This window comes from Salvia hispanica, chromosome 3 (assembly GCF_029641045.1).
Source record: "Salvia hispanica isolate PSC_SH4W2 chromosome 3, Shi_PSC_v1, whole genome shotgun sequence".
NCBI lineage: Eukaryota > Viridiplantae > Streptophyta > Magnoliopsida > Lamiales > Lamiaceae > Salvia > Salvia hispanica.
In genome coordinates, this window is record NC_142694.1 from 58761639 (window position 1) to 58780972 (window position 19334).

General features: G+C 36.5%; 2 protein-coding genes across 2 annotated transcripts; both read left to right on the forward strand.

Moving 5' to 3' along the window:
- The first annotated feature begins 6098 nt into the window (after window positions 1-6098).
- LOC125211606 (cytochrome P450 71AU50-like) lies at window positions 6099-7883 on the forward strand. Its single transcript, XM_048111476.2, has 2 exons — window positions 6099-7069; window positions 7176-7883. Exons 1-2 carry the CDS (start codon window positions 6197-6199, stop codon window positions 7785-7787), a joined length of 1485 nt encoding a protein of 494 aa, XP_047967433.1. The 5' UTR covers window positions 6099-6196; the 3' UTR covers window positions 7788-7883.
- Window positions 7884-9218: 1335 nt separating this feature from the next.
- Window positions 9219-14631, forward strand: LOC125210633 (protein ACTIVITY OF BC1 COMPLEX KINASE 8, chloroplastic). The gene is made up of 20 exons (XM_048110176.2): window positions 9219-9812; window positions 10473-10608; window positions 10735-10901; window positions 11037-11157; window positions 11259-11359; window positions 11468-11566; window positions 11650-11760; window positions 11839-11918; window positions 12027-12096; window positions 12301-12374; window positions 12448-12606; window positions 12705-12829; window positions 13024-13104; window positions 13182-13242; window positions 13316-13370; window positions 13448-13546; window positions 13631-13720; window positions 13826-13885; window positions 13985-14110; window positions 14235-14631. Exons 1-19 carry the CDS (start codon window positions 9360-9362, stop codon window positions 14099-14101), a joined length of 2259 nt encoding a protein of 752 aa, XP_047966133.1. The 5' UTR covers window positions 9219-9359; the 3' UTR covers window positions 14102-14110; window positions 14235-14631.
- The last annotated feature ends 4703 nt before the right edge of the window (window positions 14632-19334 follow it).

A 19334-nucleotide genomic window follows, 5' to 3' on the forward strand; every position in this document is an offset into this window, starting at 1 on the left:
CGCAGCGGATGGCTAAGGGAAGCGGCAATCGGAGGTCCCAGGAGGAGAAGATGACGACAGCCTCGCCCGCGCGCAGCAAACGAAGACCCTGATGCAGATCACTTTAAAGTGGTATAACACGCACGATCCAGTCTTGAGAAGGTTGTGCAAGGAGATGGTCGACCGATGTCGGCGCGATTTAGGGATGCCACCCATTGATGATGATGGCGTCGAGATCGGGGGCGGGGACGTCGGAGGTGGCAGTGGCACGGGCGACGGGGACGAGGACGAGGACGAGGAGGAGGAGTGAAAGCCGAGGGGATTATGTAATTTTATTTTTAAACTATGTTTTTTTTAAATTATGTAATTTTTTTTAATTATGTAATTTTGTTTTTTAATGTAATTTTCATATTTCCCGTTCGTATTCGTGTCGAATTTTATTTCTGTGAATTTAAATTTTAATTGTGAATTAATTTAATTGTGGGAAGGGCTAGTGGGAGGGGCGAGTGGGAAGGGCTAGTGCAGTGGGAAGGGCTAGTGATGTGGCAGTGGAATGGGAGGGGCTAGTGCTGACGTGGCATGGGAGGGGCGAGTGGGAGGGGCGCCGCCGGAGACACCTTTAACTCACCTAACACAATTTTTCTTAATCTCCGTGCCGAAAAGTTTCGCCTCCATTACTATGGAACGGAGGGAGTAATAAGCTAAGCAACGATATGTATACCATCCGATCGTGGAACACACACTCCAAGAAGATTACATTGGTTTGTCCAGGTTTAATGAATTTATAAACGCGCACGCACCGCTCTAAAATTACTGACCGTAGATCGTTAAAGAAATTTCATTATGTGAACAAATTTTTATTTTAGCGGAAAGTTGTGATGAAGTGAAGAGAGAAATTGAAAAATGAAATAGCATCTTGCAATTGATACATATTTATAGATATATAAATTATTGAAAATGAATCATAAACGTGAGTTGTTACAAATTAATAATTTGCATGATTACATTCATTTTTGTTTGTTTTTTACTTATGAAGAGCTATAGTGATAATTGATAAACGTAATCTAAGTTTATTGAATAAGAAGCGTTTTATTTTTATATATTAAAGTCGACAAGACCTAGCATTTAATTAGTTGACCTTTCAATATAATAACTCTAAAATTTATATAGGTTCATTAATCAATTAATAATTCTTATTTATAAAGAACAAATTAACGGCTACACTTAAGATGTAACTACCGTATATGATTTTATCATTGCGTATACAATGACTTAATTATTTTATAAATATTCAAATTAATTCTATAATTTATAAATATTCTAGAATAATGACAAAATTTATAAGAATTTCAAAAGAAGACCAAACTCGCATTTTATATATACTAGTGTAACACTCGTGCTATGCACGGATTATAAATTTATATATTTGTCTAAATCTTAAAAAATTTAAGCAATACCTACATGCTATAAAGAAATTAATATAAATAAATATGTATGCAAGAATAATTTATTCTTATACAAAAAAATAGTAATAAATTTAAGAAATTCTTCATTATATAACACACAAATATTGTGTATGAGTAATAAACCTAAAATTAATTAAATTAAATTAAAATTTGTATATTAATTACATAAAATTAAGAATTTAAATTTCATAAATTCATATACTCAATTTATCAGTAGAGGTCATTCTATATTTATATTGCATACCTATTTTCTTAATTTTTCTATATTGCTCCAACATTTTTTTTGATATATTTCATATGTTTAAATAAGATATCCATATAGTAATATGTACTCTTTATACGTCACACAGAAATACATTGAAACTTGAAAGATATTTATTAAATAATTTAACTCTATTTATTTATGTAAATTATGTGATTTTAATATATAGTAATATTTAAAAGTAATATTACCTTTTATTGCATCTAATTCCCTATTTTTTCAAAATATTATAAATGGAAATCCAATTCCATATGCTAAAATTCAAAACCAAAATCTATAAAGAAAATTATGGAAACCCAAAATCCTAAGAACTAAAACCTTCTACATAATTTCTTAGCATTAAATAATTTAGCCGAATACAGTAATACAAATATAGATTGAATTAAATAAATTGCGCTAATTTATATTGAAACCCACTAACTGAACTAAGTTAACTACCAAATTGACCTATTTCTATTTAAAAGAGTCAATCAAGTTAAAAGAAAAATGATAGCTTCCTCTTCTCCACGCTTGTAGCGCCTCCATCTTCTACTTCACGCTTAAATAAGATTATGCCTGAATTCACAAGTAATGATGGTTATAAAAGATTTCCAAACATATAAAGTATTGATAAGAAACGGAAACACAATAAGATATGAGCATCATATCGACATCATGGATGAACATTGAACAAATCCTATTTGTGTTGTTATCCCAACTACTGACCTTGCAAGACCTTGCCGTTAAACGCTCATTTTTCATTATTGTCGACATGGAGTGCTTGCTTATTTGCATTAAGCCTTGCACATTCAAAGGATAACAAAATAAAATTTAGATAATAGAAAAAATAATACCTTTAAAAAATACAAAGACTGCTGCCATGCAAAACTCCATCCTTTTGTTGCTCTCTTTTTTCTTCCAATGACATATCAATTGTATTCAAAGCAGAATCCCTGAACTCTAAAAGAAGACATAAACACGAATAAACCTAATTAGAAAGCATAAACAAATAAGAAAAGAACAAAAGAGAAAACTTGAAAGAAAATGACCATAAAATTGGAGGTTGAAAATGAGGACTCAATATTTAAATATACATATGAAGCAAAGCGGGGCAATAATTAGGCATTATAAGCATTAACTAATATTAATTTCAACTGTGCAACGACATCACATTGATTTAATAATTACTCCATGCAAATATTTGCAAAAAAGACATGCACGGTTGATTCAATTTAAGTTTGAAAAATTTGTAACGTTCAAGGACAATTAAGGTGGTCAAATTCCTAAACGCATATTGGGAAAAATTAATTTTTTGTAATACATGCGAAACTGTCGTCTTAAAATTTGCATCTAAAATTAAATTTAGATTAATTGCAATAATACCCAAAATTAATAAATATTCAAAACTATGCCCAAAACTCGACTTTTATATTAGTACAGATATAGATTTAATATTACATGATATTAGCATGCAAATATAAGAACTTTCAGTTTTTTTTTTCTCCATGGACTTTTTTTTTTAATTTTAAATATATGAATTATGAGATTATATTCTTTTCCCTAGTGAACAAATTGAATAAAAAATATTAGTATTTTTTAAATAACTCTAATTTAGCATTTTCTCAATTGTAATGTTTAGATTTTTAATAATACTCTCTCCCTCTCATTTAAAATATCCACTTTTCCTTTTTTATTTATCCTAACCAAGATGTCTACTTTCCATATATGGAAATAATTCATCGTTCTTCTCTCTTCTCATTGAAATATTCAATCACATTTTTCACTCAACTTTATGATATGCTCGGATTTTGCACTATTTTAAAGCCATTATTTGGTATGTTTTGACTGTTTGACAGTCAAAGTTGCATTACATGTGCATTATTTACATATTTTATCTATTTTTGTATTTTGACGTGTTTTGTGAGCCTATAAAGATAGCGAAAAGTCAAAGTTGGAAGTCTGGAGCTTTCGAGCCAGCCAGTGACCGATGACCGCCAACGACCACTGTCCGTGTAGCGGTCCGCTTCAGAAAATTGAGCTGAAAAAGAGAACACGCCCAGCGACCGCGGGAGTGTGCGCAACGACCGTTGATTTGGATCCAAAAGCTACGGAATGCTGGCCAGCGACTGCTTAACATTGTGGAAAACACGGCACACATAAATTGCCATATTTTCTCTCCAAGACTTAATCATATTACGCTGATGATTTACCATATCATTGTACACGATTTGGAGGCTATATATCCCCTAAAGCTTCATCAAAGGAACCTTTTACTGCATACTACACCAGAGCATAATATTTTAGAGTTCCTTCCACTATTCATCATCGTTCAAAGAGTTTGAAGCGTGGAATCAAGAGAAGATCTAGGCTACGAGATTCAACCTTTGGGATTTATTTCTTAGTACTTATATTTTCTATGTTTTCCCTACAAACTATGGGTTTAGTAAATTTCATTATGAGTACCTAATTTCATAATATTCTAGGGATGTATTAGTAACGAGTTTAGTTTATACAGTTCTTATTTATTTAATATCCATTTTGTTCATTACTTACTCAATTCTAAGTGTGGATAATGTTTCTTGTTAGAGTGACACATTCTGTGATTATTTATTGACTTGCAAAATTATTGAGAGAGGATTTGCATGTTAGAAGATCTTAGTTGACGCTATAATTATTTTTTCCTTAAAATGGTACTTTTAGTTGAGAGCGAAAACAATAAGAGTCTTGGGTGCTTTTGGGAGTTACAAATATATGATTGACGACCCTAGTATATGTGATCTACTTTGTGCTGCATGGGCAATATTTATGTGACTCGTTCTAGTAAAGTATGAACTGTGCTAGGGTGTTGTATTTGGAACTTAAATAAACCATAACAGTGATAGCACATCCCTAGAATTCCCTTATCTCATCTGCTATTTCTCAATGTTTTATCTGCAATTGTTTATGTACTTACTTTATTTTACAAGTTTTTAGTTTTCAAAATCAAAATCTTTTGTGCTTCCTAATAGTGAAAGAAACTTAGTAAAAGATAGTCAGTCTGTGATCGTTTTTCTTGTGTTCGATATCCGGTACTAACCATTAGCTATAGTACTAGATTTATTCTATATACTTGCAGGTTTATTTAGAGCTAATAAAAAGTGCATCACTTTATCATACTCAACTACTCCACCTAAAATATCGTGTCCTTCAAGAATGTTGACATCTTGAATGGAACAAAAAAAGTAATTTCTTTTTAATTATATTGGACTATTAATTATATCTTGAAAAAATAACAACTCAAAGTTCATGTTTTTATATTTAATAATAAATGGTTAAAGAATTTACGAGTAAATAACATCTTATTCTCTCTTACTTTACTTTCTCTTCACTTTAAAAATTTATTAGTATTTTCCCAAAACACGTCTAAAAAAGAAAACCAGTTTCATGTTATAATAAATTTGAACTAGAAACCAGTTTCATAAATAGAATCTCTCTCTCTCTCTTCGCCAGTCCAATAAGCTTTGGCCTAGGGTCTGGTGGGCCCATCCTTCCCAAAAATTTGATCCAACGTCTCCTTCAACTTCCCTGACAACAACTTCCTCGCGTCCCTCACCTCTGCCGCCGTATCATACTGTTATGTGGGCCTCCACTTCCTCTCAAAACTCAACCACGACAGCTCCTCCACGGCCTCTTAGAATAGGTAAACAACAAATTGCCCTTGATCTCCTTCTATTTTAGTTTACCAGATATACTGTAAACCTTTGTCGATTCAAATGTTCATACTTCCTTCGCTCCCTCATATTTGATTTATTTTTTCATTTTAGAAAGTTCCCTCATAGTTTAATCATTTCCATATATAGTAATTTTTTTCTCTTTTCATATTTTACCTTTTCTTATTTTATTTTTTTATCTTATTCTCTTTATCCTTTTTCCTTTCTTATTTTTTTGTCTATTTATTTAAAACATTCAATATTCATTTCTTAAATTCCATACCAAAAATTTTCACCTCAAGTATGAGGCAATGGAGAGAGTAATTTTCAGAGACTGAGAAATTATATCTGAAATGGAGAAATTTGGTAGTTTATCGAAGTAGCAAACTTCCAATATGAGAGATCAAAATCATATGGAAGTTTGAGTCTTTGAGAAATAAAAAAGAGAGAAAGCGAGAGAGATTAAAAATATAAATAGAATAAAATACTCTTCTTAGAGATATTGTCGGACAAAAAGTTTCCAAAAACTTAAAAAAATGTTCAAGGGTTTATTGTTATTAAATCAATATCATACAATAAATAAAAAAATGTAAAAAAAAAAATGTTCATTCGATCTTAAAATAAAAAAACTATTGAAGATGGAAGCGGTTTGATAGCGCGGCTCTACAATAATTGATAAATCAATATCAATTCCATACCAATCAATGGCATTTATTCAATGTCTTTTTATTCAAATCATACAGCAAAAATCAATACTTATATCTCTCTCTTACCTTCAACTCACTGAACAAAACACCCACACATATTTACAGTAAAAATCTATGGCCTGGTATTGGTTAGCTCTCTCTTTCGTCATACTATTCCTCTCCTTCCTCCAACATCTGCTGAGGAAGACAGATCTGCCGCCTGGACCGATCGCGCTGCCTCTGATAGGCCATCTCCACCTGCTGGGGAAGAATCTCTCCCGCGATCTCCACCGCCTCGCCGCCAAACACGGCCCGATCATCTTCCTCCGCCTCGGCACCATCCCCGCCGTCGTCGTCTCGTCCGCCGCCGGCGCCGAGCTCGTCCTCAAGACGCACGATCTCGCCTTCGCCGGCAGGACTCACCACCAGGCCGCCCGCTACATCGGATACGACCAGAGGAATATCCTCTTCGCCCCCTACGGCGCCTACTGGCGCAACATGCGCCGATTGTGCACCGTGGAATTGCTCAGCAGCGCCAAAATCAACGAGTTCCGGCCGATCAGGAGGGCGGGGATGGGGGAGATGGTTGGATCGCTGCGGCGGGATGCGGAGAGAGGGGAAATTGTGGACCTCACCGCCAGGGTTTCCGGTGTTTTGGGGGATATGAACTGTTTGATGGTGTTTGGGCGGAAGTATGTGGATAGGGATTTGGATGAGAAATTAGGGTTTAAAGCTGTGATTGATGAGACGCTGCAGGTGGCTGCGATCCCCAATTTGGGGGATTTTTTCCCCTTCATAGCGGCGCTTGATGTGCAGGGATTAGATCGTCGGATGAAAAAATTGAGCAGTATTTTCGATGCATTTCTGGATAAAATTATCGATGATCATCTTCAGCGAAAGCTGGAGAAGACGCACAATCACGACTTCGTCGACACGATGCTAGCCGTTATGGACTCCGGAGAAGCCGGATTCGAATTCGATCGCCGCCATGTCAAAGCTGTTCTGTTGGTATTTGTTTTGCTCTCAACCTGTTTGTGATAATGTCTATATGAATGCTTTCAACTTGGATTCATCATTTTGATCTTAATTTGATGAGATAATCTTTGTTGCTTAGGATATTCTTATAGGAGGAATGGATACGACCTTATCGACGGTGGAGTGGGCGATCTCAGAGCTGATTCGTCACCCCAAAGTGACGAAGAAGCTTCAAAACGAATTGGAGAGGATTGTGAGCTTGGACCAAATGGTAGACGAATCCCATCTAGACAAACTCGAATACTTGGATTTGGTTATCAAGGAAACCCTGAGGCTCCACCCACCTGGCCGACTACTCGTCCACGAATCCATGGAAAATTGCACGGTCAACGGGTTTCACATACCCAAAGGAACGTGGACCTTTGTGAACATCTGGACTATTGGAAGAGACCCTAACTTCTGGCACGAACCTGATGAATTCGTGCCTGAGAGGTTTGTTGGGGAAAATGTTGACCTCCTCGGGCAGCATTTTCAGCTCATACCCTTCGGGTCGGGTAGAAGAAGCTGTCCGGGACAGCAGCTAGGGCTCACGTTGGTCAAACTGGTCGTGGCACAATTGGTGCATTGCTTCGATTGGGAGCTCCCCGATGGTGTCGAGCCTCGGGATTTGGACATGACAGAACACTTTGGAATAGTGACTAGTAGAGATAAGCACCTCATGGCTATTCCATCATATAGATTGTATAAATGAATTTGTATCAATAGAAGTTAATTGTATAAATGAATTTAATTTTGATTTTTGTACAGTTTGTTGTATTAATAAATGAGGAAATGGTTGATTACTGTATTTGAGTCCTATCTAAAATCTGAGTTTATTTTTTACAACAATTAAAGCATAAATTCTATATGCATTTTCATACATTTATTTTCTTTCGCGAATCAAGAGTTTTTTGGATTATATATTTATTTTGTTTACTCTTTCTTGAGCGTAATAATGAGGAGTAAATCCACAATAATCTAGAGGGGATCCTGCTGTTAGACCACACCAGATAATCAAATAAAAAAATAGTACGTATAAAATAAATTGAATATTTACGTATTATTTTAATCCTGCTGTATGGGCTGTTGTGCTATTTAACACATCCCAGCCCCAATAATCTAGGGTTTATGCAAATTCTTGAATTTGTTAACGGCTGAAATTTATTTCCAAATTGTAATTTTTTATTTACAAAAAATTTAATTTTATCAAATAGATTCAAAACATTAAAAAAATAGATTGGAGCTTTAAAAAATTGCATGAGACTCCATAAATTATCATAAATTTAACTTTGACAAATAAAAAAGTTCATGTGTTACTACTTCTTATAGCATCTTCAACCATTTAAATTAAACGCAAATTCATTATAGGGTAAATGTCACATCAAAAGGGTATGATTTCATTCCAACCATTTAAAGTAAATTCAAGTTTAAAAGAATATTTACTATATTATGCTTTTTTACTCATAAAATTTTGAAAAAGAAATTGGTTTTGATTTAGGGTAAACCTAAATATAGGCATTTCTTTACTCAAAAACCAAAAATAGGATTGGTTTTGACTTTGAGTACTACTCCCTCCGTCTCATTGAAGATAACCCACTTTTCTTTTTGGTTTGTCTCAACCAAAATTACTCATTACTAAAAATAGAAACACCTTTCTATCTATTTTATTATCTCTTTTACTCTACTCTCTCTACTTCACACACAAAATAAAGTTGCATAAATTCTCGTGCCATTCAAGGAAGGAGTCATAAATTCCCGTGCCATCCAAGGAAGATGTCATCTTCCTTGGAACGGAGGGAGTATTAAAATTTAAAACTAATTATGAAATCATATGAGAAGGTATGATTTTGAAAAATACAGTACTAAAATATGAAAAATGAGTAAGCTAAACAAGTTGAATTTACATCGCATTATTTGACAAAATTGAATTGTCTATGGTCATAAACAACTGGAATTTACAATTTGCACAATTGCACAATAGAAACGAAAAACAACTAACACTTGTGGCTATGGAGCCATCACTAAACGGACAACAAAGAGAACTGCGTCAGCCAATCAGATTTCGAGGAAATCTTTCTCTTTCCAGGTCACGCACTTTTCTCAGCCTCTCATCTTATTAACTCCATAATCAATTCAAAAGATAAAAATAAGCAAAGCCCACTTCAGTTCTTGATTCTCTGCAAAAATCTCTTACTCCCACCCTCTCAATTTCCTACCCAAGATCATTTTTTTTTGGAGAATGTGCTTCTGGGTTTGCTGAGAATCAAGAAATCAGTTTTTTAAAATGGCAACTTTTTCAATTTTCAGTTCTACTTTACCTGAGCTCATATTTCTCTCTCCTCACAACTCAACAAAAAGACTCAAGCTTTTGCTCTCTAGAGCCGGGCCCAGAAGCAATGCAAAGATTCTTGGAAGAATCAGAGCTATTCAGAGAGAAGACTCTGTTGTTGAAGAGAGGGACAGAGAATTGGCGGCAAAATTGAACGGTAGTGTTAATGGGAATTACAGTAGCAGAAATGGCTCAGTTGGCAGCTATGGAAATGGGAGTGTGATATCTGAGAGTGAGAATGGGAGTTTAGCTGGATATGTGAATGGGAATGGAAATGGGAGTGTTGGGAGTGGAAATGCAGTGTTGGAAGCTGTGGAAATGGAGGAGGTGGTTAGTGAGAAGAAGAGTGTGGAGGAGATTGGGCAAGAGGAGGCCTGGTTTAAGCAAGGCGGGGGCGATCAAGTTGAGGTAGATTTTGTTGTGTTTGTATTGTACTATGCTCTGATATGTGGTAAATTTTGATTATACCAAAATTGGAGCCAATTTGAGTTGGTAATGTTGCAAATCTTGTGATTGAAAGGTATTAATTTGATTAGTTTGCTTGCTGCAAGTTTAATCTTAGTCGAATTCGGGCTTGTTTCTTTCGTGTGTTTCAGAAAACTTTAATGGCATTGACTTGAATTTTACGTTTTTTTTCTTTATAATGCAAACATAATAATGCTTATATGGAGTCCTTTCTCGTGTTTTTGGAAAATTGTGTGATAGGAGTACTAGTTAAGCTGAGGTAGATGGAGTTAGTTGAGGTATTAGTTGAGGGCGATTTCCGACGGTGATTCTTGTGAAGTTCAAATGAGAGTTGTATGGAATAGAATAGATTTGATGTGTTTTGGCATGAAGAAGTTCAAGTTTTATGTGCTTTGGTCATTGGTTAATGGTAATCTTATGGTATAACAGTAAAGTGTGATTGGATAATAGTGTGTCTATTCATGAATGAAAATAACTATGGTTTAAGGGAAATCGGTTTAGTTAGCTATTCGGTTAAAACACTATTTACAATGTTGTGGATAGTATATGCATTGTCCTCAATAGGTGAATTTATATGTTCAAGATTGTTTGTTCTTCATACAGGTGTCTGTTGCTCCTGGTGGCCGTTGGAGCCGATTTAAAACCTATTCTACGATTCAGAGGACTCTCGAGATTTGGGGATTTGTTCTCACTTTTATCTTCAGGGTTTGGTTAAACAATCAGAAGTTTTCATATAAAGGTTAGCCACTCTATTTGACCACACTATTAAACGAAAATACTTCAAGTCGCAGTTTCCGTTTTCGAGTTTTGTTTTTTCTTCACCTATTTCATTTGTTGATTTATCTTGCAAAATGCATTCACGCAGGTGGAATGACGGAGCAAAAAAGGGTCCAGAGACGAAAGGTTCTTGCAAAGTGGCTGAAAGAAAATATTTTGAGACTTGGTCCTACCTTCATCAAGATCGGCCAACAATTCTCCACGAGAGTAGACATTCTCGCCCAAGAATACGTTGATCAACTATCTGAGCTTCAAGTACGTTCTTTTATGTGCTGTCCTAAAATTTGCCATCTTGAGCTCTTCGCGTTTTCTTACTTTCTACAAATACGGTTCGTTTGCAATCATTTTATAATTCACAAAAAGTAAAAACTAAGATTCCAAGTGTTGCAGGACCAAGTTCCTCCTTTTCCTTCAGAAACAGCAGTAGCAATAGTCGAGGAAGAACTTGGGGCTCCTGTCAATGATATATTCGAAAGATTTGACCATGAGCCAATTGCTGCTGCAAGTCTTGGTATACTTGATTCACCTGGAATCTCTAGATTGAATATTATTTTCATTAGCCTAAAGTATACGCATATGTATGATTGATCGGGTTGCCTTGCTTATGAGCAGGACAAGTCCATCGTGCTCGACTCAAGGGAGAAGAGCTTGTCGTGAAAGTACAAAGACCTGGACTTAAAGATTTGTTCGATATTGACCTAAAAAATCTGAGGGTAGCTAAAACATTCTATTGAGTTTTGTTATCTTCTATCTTTTTTTCAATAAAAATTGATAATGGTCACTTTTTCTTATATGATATTTTCTCGTTTTGAAATCTCAAGGTTATAGCCGAATATCTTCAGAAGATCGATCCAAAGTCTGATGGTGCAAAAAGGGATTGGGTCTCTATCTATGATGAATGTGCAAATGTGTTATATCAGGTCAATGGTTGCTTCTTTGAGATCATAACTCATATTTGTATGAGAATTGTTGGTTTGATTGAACATTTCCTTAAAAATTGCAGGAGATTGATTACACGAAAGAAGCTTCTAATGCTGAACAGTTTGCAACAAACTTCAAAGATATGGACTATGTCAAAGTCCCTAGTATTTATTGGGAATACACTACTCCACAGGTATTGTGACCTTCTGAAATTGTTGAAGTTTAGTCATCTACAAATGTACTAGATTTCTAATGTCGGAATGTCCGGCAGGTTCTGACAATGGAGTACGTGCCGGGAATCAAAATAAACCGGACACAAGCCCTGGACCAGTTAGGGGTGGACCGAAAGAGGTTTGTTCAAGTTTATTCTGTCCAAATAGCTCTTCAACTTCGGAAATAGTAGTCATATTTTCAAAAATTTGTATGATTTCGGATTGTTATGTTTTTTATGATGTGTAGGTTGGGCAGATACGCAGTTGAATCTTACTTGGAGCAGATATTATCCCATGGCTTTTTCCACGCTGATCCTGTAAGTGGTTCTCGTAGGCTTGACTGTACACGTATCGAATTAAGTTAAATACTTGTAACTAAGAATCAGTCTTTCCACTGATATGATGTGTGGAGATTTGGTTGTAACGACCCTTCCTAATCCTGTCATTTGTTGTGAGATAATGAATCCGTTGTGTAATGTCGAAACTATCTCATTTTAGACTAACAATACGAGTCCATGCAGCATCCTGGAAACATTGCTGTGGATGATTTCAATGGTGGAAGATTGATCTTCTATGATTTTGGAATGATGGGGAGGTACATTTCCCTTGCTTCATGTGGTTGATTTTACTGTTTTTTGTGTAGTAATTATTGTGTTACGTCTTTGTAGCATAAGCCGAAATATCAGAGAAGGCTTACTTGAAGTCTTTTATGGAGTTTATGAGAAAGATCCCGAAAAGGTTCTTCAAGCGATGGTACAAATGGGAGTTCTAGTCCCAACGGGAGATATGACAGCTGTGAGACGGACGGCTCAGTTCTTCCTCAACAGGTTTAAAAGCACGAACCTTTTGCAAGTTCTGTGCAAAAGAGAGAAAAAAATGAAGATTTTGTGATGTATGACTTAAGCTGAGAAGTGAAATTGTGCAGCTTTGAAGAACGCCTCGTAGCACAAAGAAAGGAAAGAGAATTGGCGAAACAGGAGCTTGGATTCAAGAAGCCACTGAGCAAAGAGGAAGCCAGCGAGAAGAAAAAGCAGCGCCTTGCTGCAATCGGTAATTTGGCATACCTATCGACCTCTGATGCCATGTTGCTTCTAAAACATTGTTTTCATTCTTGTTTTTGGGTGTGTCGGTGCAATACTTAGCTTTCGTTCCCTGCTAATTTCTGTCTGAAACATCGATCTTTTGTGTACACTTGGATTGTTAGGAAACCTCTCAAAACACAATGCATTTTTCTTTGTACGCAGGTGAAGATTTGTTAGCCATTGCTGCAGACCAGCCTTTCCGATTTCCTGCCACTTTCACCTTTGTCGTTAGAGCCTTTTCAGGTACGTTGCTTTGTCCCAAAATGTTTAACTGACTATAGCAGCTAGCCATTGTGCTTACTGAAATGTACATGCACCAGTACTGGATGGCATTGGCAAGGGACTCGACCCTCGATTTGACATCACTGAGATTGCCAAACCGTGAGTTCGATTCTTGAAATCTCCGTGAGTCTCAATAATCAAGAAACTAATGTGTGTAACTCGCACGTTGCAGCTATGCTCTAGAATTACTGAAGTTTCGCGAAGCTGGTGTGGAAGTTGTAGTTAAGGCAAGTGTTTGGAACACGGTTTGTTTCATTTGGTTCGAAGCAATGCATAATTTATAACTTGCACTGTGATTTTTCAGGACTTCCGGAAGAGATGGGATAGACAGTCCAGTGCAGTCTTCAATTTGTTTAGGCAGGCTGATAGAGTCGAGAAGCTCGCTGAAATAATCCAACGGCTGGTGAGCTACACGCACCATATCATGAAAATTGAATCGAGTTGCTAAGAAAACAGCTTCCATGCATCCGTGTTGTTGTGTCTGTAGGAGCAAGGAGACCTCAAGCTTCGAGTAAGAACCCTAGAGTCCGAGAGGGCGTTCCAACGTGTTGCCACTGTTCAAAACACGATTGGTAGTGTAAGTTCATTTTCCTCTCACATTCAACCCTTTCAAAGATCATTACTTGGAGATGTGCTCATTTTTCCTCCAACTATCGAATTCTCATTGCTCGCTTATTTGCAGGCGATTGCTGCAGGAAGCTTAGTTAACCTTGCTACGATCCTTCACCTCAACTCAATCCAGGTATGCCTCCAATAAGTTAACTTAACACGCGTCTCCTTAACTCAAAATCCCATATCTTATTCTACATTGCATAAACACTGCTCATTTCCGTGTCATAAGATGCCTGCAAACATCGCGTACATCATCTGCGCCTACTTCAGCCTTAAGGTCCTCATCGGCTTGGTGAAGGTCAAGAAATTCGACCAAAGAGAGAGGCTCATCACCGGAACTGCATAATTGAGAGCGGTTAGCACCATTTCTTTCCACATCTAAAACTTATGGCTCTTCTTGAAATTTGTAGTCACTCATCAAGGTTAGGCATTCGTTCCTCTCAGTCATCTGAACTTCCTATGACGTTGCTCTGTTGCAGATTCAGAGAGGACGTTGCTGACTCGATACAATAAAGATTGGCACAAAGTTGAGAACATTTTTCTGATGGTGTTCTTCCTTTCTGGTGCTACATTTGGTGGATTTTAATCCTCGATTCTCGACTTGAACCTGTCCTAACTCGAGCCACGTGACCAGCCTATGTGTCGGGCTTCGAAATGTGGTGCAAACCTCACTACTAACTACGCGTTCTTGAGTCTCAAGAGACCATTTGGCTCTAAATTTTTGTTCCGGTTTTGCAGTGTGTATATATTACTCCCTATTATTATTATTATTATTATTATTATTACTGTATAGTGTCTTAACCAGATTGAGGCTACAACTTGTACATTGCAAAATAGTGCTACATTTCTCTAATATTTCAGATGGTTTTCTTGTTATTTGTTTATTTGTTTCAAAATGAAGTTTGGTTAAGCGTGGAATGGGCTATGAATACTACAAATGGGATTTTAGTCTATACACCATTAACTTTTCTAAAAATTTAATATTTCCCATAAAATATAAACGTCTTACGAAAAATCACAAACTTTAGCGGAGGTTAGTTTTTCCCATGGCATTGTTAATCCTTGTTGTCTCTACTTCTCTTCACTTGGTGTACGATATGTAAACCCCTAGGTTTATAATTAAAATATTTAAGAAACAAAATAGTATATCAGCAAATCCTCAAATACGTAGAGCTAACCTAAAAGCTTCAAACTACAATTTGTTTGTCAGTCAAATTCTTAGAATTATCAAGAAAGCTAGGTAGGAAACAGCGTTGTAAGGTTTAAATTTCTGGTGTGCACACGTATTTTGCAGTAAAATTTTAAAATTGAGTCGGGCTGGAAATAACATGCTTCTCCAAAATTTGTGGTTTTTTTACCGTTTTATAGTTAATGGAGAAAATAGCATATTTTTGGGAAAGTTAATGATTTTAGAAACCAAAATTCCTAGTGCAATTGATTTACGTTGGTAGCTATATTTCTCTACAATAAAGAGATTTATCCTGGTCCTCACCATGGGAGTTGATTTAGCTCGTTGGCCCGTGTTAATCCATCGGCTTGGTAAGCCGACCCTGATTTTTTATGTATTCATACGTTAAACTCCATATAGGTGGATTTAAAAAAATACTCCCTCCAATCCTTACTAGTCCATCAAAAAAGTGCTACTACGAACTCTCTAATTTTGAAATAGTTAAACATCACATTATCCTTACAACTCATTTTATTTAGCATAGCATAACTCAAGAATTTGATAAATGGAAGACATGCTTTTTGCAAGCCCTACTACAAGCTAAGAGCAATTGAAAGAACTAGTCACTCGTGATGATCAAAGTGATAAAATCAATAAATAAAAATACCATAAGAGGACTATATTTTTTTTGAAAGGAAGTTGATGGCCATCTTTTCCGATTCTTGTTCTTAACTTCAGATAAAAATCCATATTCTCAGCCTCATGCTAATATTCTCTCTGAAGTAGAAAAAAAGTCCTTAAAACATGTATGGTGTGTATTTGTAGGTGGAAGAAAGTTGAATGGGCTTTGGACTCCAAAACATATGAAGTTGGCCCTAATTGGGTGAATCCTGGCCACATAGGTCGCGCGGAGGCTACGAGGTCGTGTGGGCGATCCCGCATGGCTGTGCATGCAGGTCGCTCAGACATTACGTGGTCCGTGATAACGCACGACTGCACGGGTCATGTGATAGGATTTGAATCCTATCGGAGCGATTAGAGCACACAAAATTGTGAAGAAAACGATAAAGAAACCTAGTTGCGTCAACTAGCATTTCGAAACTTGGGTTTCAAGAAAAGATTTTTATTTCTTTGTTCTTGAATGATTTTTTGACTCTCTAATGGACTCTTTATTTATAGAGTTCGGACCCTGCTTGATTCGACTCTACGATTCGGGAAAGAATCAAGAAGGAAACCCGAAAAGATTTATATAAATCCTATGCTAAAATACGGTAGAAATCTTGCTTGAGGAGCAAGGTTTGTGTTCCTGATAAGGGTAATTTCATGCATCGGCTATGGGGTTAAATTCTATAATTTCCCGGGTCTGACAAGGTTTTGTAAGCCAGATGTGTAGAGAAAAGGCCAGATCCAGGAAGAAGATGAAATCGTCTGGAGAAGGAACCTGGCAGAGGAAGCGAGCAAAAAAGGGAACAAATTCACTAGACGGAGGAGAATTCTGGACAAGGGCAGAATGGGAAGCACAAGGAAGAGTCTAGAAGCTCCATCCCTTATAAATAAGAGCACGCGACCTACATGGAGAATCATCATCCTTTAGCTCTTAGCTTAGCTTTCTCACTCTCTACACACACACACACTTGGGGAAATCAATTTGGGGGTTTACGGTTCAAGGTTCATCGGTAGTTGTGTAACACCGTCTCCACGGGAGGCGAAGATACAATCTATTTCCTGCTTTTAGTTTACATTTCTGAATTTCCCGAGTCTTCGCTGTTCGAAGCTCGGTCATATTTTGTTAAACTTTCGTTGGATATTGCACTCTTTTGCTAGGGAATTTACTGCTATGATTTTGTTTCATGTTATCGCTGCATTTTCCGTTTACTTTTGATGCTTTTTGGTGATCGATCTAAGTTTGGAGTTGAATTGTATGGAGATTGTAGTTGATCGGTTGAATCTGGTTAAATCTGTGTGATCGGAAATGGAATTTGATTTGGTATGTTGTGGATGGCTTGGATCCGGAGTGGATGAAGCATCCAGTGTTTGGATCTGTTCACATCTGCATGGTTTTGATGTTTAATTTATGTTTTCTCGTTTACCTCGTCTAGTAATAGTAGATCTGCTTTAGTTTCAGTAGTTGATCGCATTAATCGGTTTAATTTAGTTTGCTCTGTTTCGCTCTGTGTTTTTGCTTTGTGGTTCCTCTGCATTTCATGATCAAAGTTTTTGAGAAGATGAAGTCGTTGTTAATTAAGCCTTTAGTTAGTTAATCTACAGCTTTTCATTCGTACCCTACTATTTTGGGAAATGGTCCCCACGCTTTGTTTTTCCTCTGTCTAGGCATTTTAGGAAGTCGTTTACCGGGTCTAGTAGTTGTTTCCGCTCTGGGAGAATTTGAGTACGTTTGTTTTTCATCATGCATGTCCCGTCATTCCTGCCTAGATCTAGCTGTTAGGATAGAGCATTTTGTTTCCCCAGTCTAGTAGTTAAATCTCAACTCCAAAAATGCGTGGCAGTAGCCAAAAACAGTTTCCAAGTCTCTTTACATGTTTACTTACGCATCCATCTCTGTGGGATTCGATCCCTACTTTCCTGTACTAATCCTTTTTAGCATAGCGGGTTGAGGGTTATGAAAAGCAGGAAGTGATTGTGTGCCCAACGACAGGTGATTTCGAGGGTTTTGAATATATTGACATACTCGCACAGGAATTTCCTAGCTCTTCAGTTCCAAAAATACTATAGCTAGACAAGCAAATAAATAATAAGCTAACAATTAAAGATGTCGGGCCACGGCTTAGTTGGTCGTTTGGGCTTGGGGCTCGAGGTCCCTATCATCATGCCTCTAGATAAGTTAGTGCACAATTCGCATGGCAGCTGAGGAGGGTAGTGTGTGCGCCAGTTGTCGATACGTGCATGGGTAGCACAACTAGAAGTCTTCGCGCGGCGGCTACAAGGATTGTGCGGGGGATGGTCGTTGCACGCATCGCACAATTAGGAGTCTGTGCATGAGTCACGCAATTGCTACGCAGAATTTGACAACTTCTCGCAATTGTTGTAAAACGACTATAACTTTTTCTGTGAAAGTCCGATTGAGATGTGAGAGATACCTACATTAAGCTTTTTCGAAGATGAAGACATTATCCTTTTAAGACTCATTGAAATCGTCATTTCCCTCTTAAACTACGAACTCTCTTTGTTGTCCCTTATGTCGTGAGCGACTATCTAAGGAAACATGGTTACACCATAATATATTTACTACTCCGTATGTCTCACTACAAGTGATTATTATTTATTTTTCATTGTTCGAATGCAAGTGATTGATTTCTAATTCGTGCAAAAAAATAGTATTATATTTAGGTTTCGTTCGGTTGCTATGACTTATTATATATGATCATGTATCTAGGATTAAGTTGTAAGATTATTTTAGTGGGAGAGGGTGGGTATAACTATTCACGAACCAAACATAATACTCCACCCGGTTCCACAAGAATATACACTTTTAGTTGGACACGGGTTTTAATGCACAATTGGTAAAGTATGAGAGAAATATAAAGAAAAAGTAACTAAAATATTATTAGTGGAGAATAGATCTCAACTCTCGCCTCATTAGAGAGGAAAGAATTTCCAAATTTAGAAAGTGCATATTCGTGTGGTTCGGACTATAAAGGAAAGAATGCATATTCTTATAGGACGGAGGGAGTATATACTTGATCATGAGATATAATCTTGTGGGATAGAGGGAGTACATACTTAATCATGAGATATAATCTTAGCAAACCGGACATGCACTTAGTCTCTTATTATTTTTTTATTTTTCTAATTTATTCTCTCTTTATTTTAGTTTTTATTTATCTTTGTACTCTAATTACTCTCTCCATTTAAATTAATAAATAGTAGAGTATTGCATTAAATCTGGTATCTAATTAATTACGTGTAGTTTAGCGGCAAAAGTAGGGGTGAACATTCGGGTTTCGGTTTGGTTTTTTTGCCAAAATCGAACCAAACCTGAAAAACCGAATTTAGTTCAAAATCCAAAGCGAACCGAACCCGAAAATTCAAAATCGAAAAACCGAAAACTGAACTTCAAGAACCGAACAAAACCGAAAAAACCAAAATAAAAAGTACTCCCTCCGTCCCACTTAAAATGCAACATTTGGGAATCGGCACGGGATTTTATGTAGTGTTGTTTTGTGAGTTAAAGAAGAGAGAGTAAAGTAAGAGAGATGAAAAAGTAGAGATAGAGTTGTTTCCATTTTAGGAAACGTTTCATTTTTAATGGGACAGCCAAAAAAGGAAAACGTTTCATTTTTAATGGGACAGAGGGAGTATATATTAATATTATATATATATATATATATATGTAATATAAAATTAATAGAATATATATAATATATACTCCCTCCGTCCACGAAAATTCATC

What these genes read in the sequence shown, in the direction of transcription:
- LOC125211606 (XM_048111476.2), top strand. Translation starts at nt 6,197, where the DNA reads ATGGCCTGGTATTGGTTAGCTCTCTCTTTCGTCATACTATTCCTCTCC. An exon ending in ATGTCAAAGCTGTTCTGTTG is followed by an intron (nt 7,070 to 7,175) that starts GTATTTGTTTTG and finishes TTTGTTGCTTAG; the next exon opens with GATATTCTTATAGGAGGAAT.
- LOC125210633 (XM_048110176.2), top strand. Translation starts at nt 9,360, where the DNA reads ATGGCAACTTTTTCAATTTTCAGTTCTACTTTACCTGAGCTCATATTT. An exon ending in ATCAACTATCTGAGCTTCAA is followed by an intron (nt 10,902 to 11,036) that starts GTACGTTCTTTT and finishes CAAGTGTTGCAG; the next exon opens with GACCAAGTTCCTCCTTTTCC. An exon ending in GTGTGGAAGTTGTAGTTAAG is followed by an intron (nt 13,371 to 13,447) that starts GCAAGTGTTTGG and finishes GTGATTTTTCAG; the next exon opens with GACTTCCGGAAGAGATGGGA.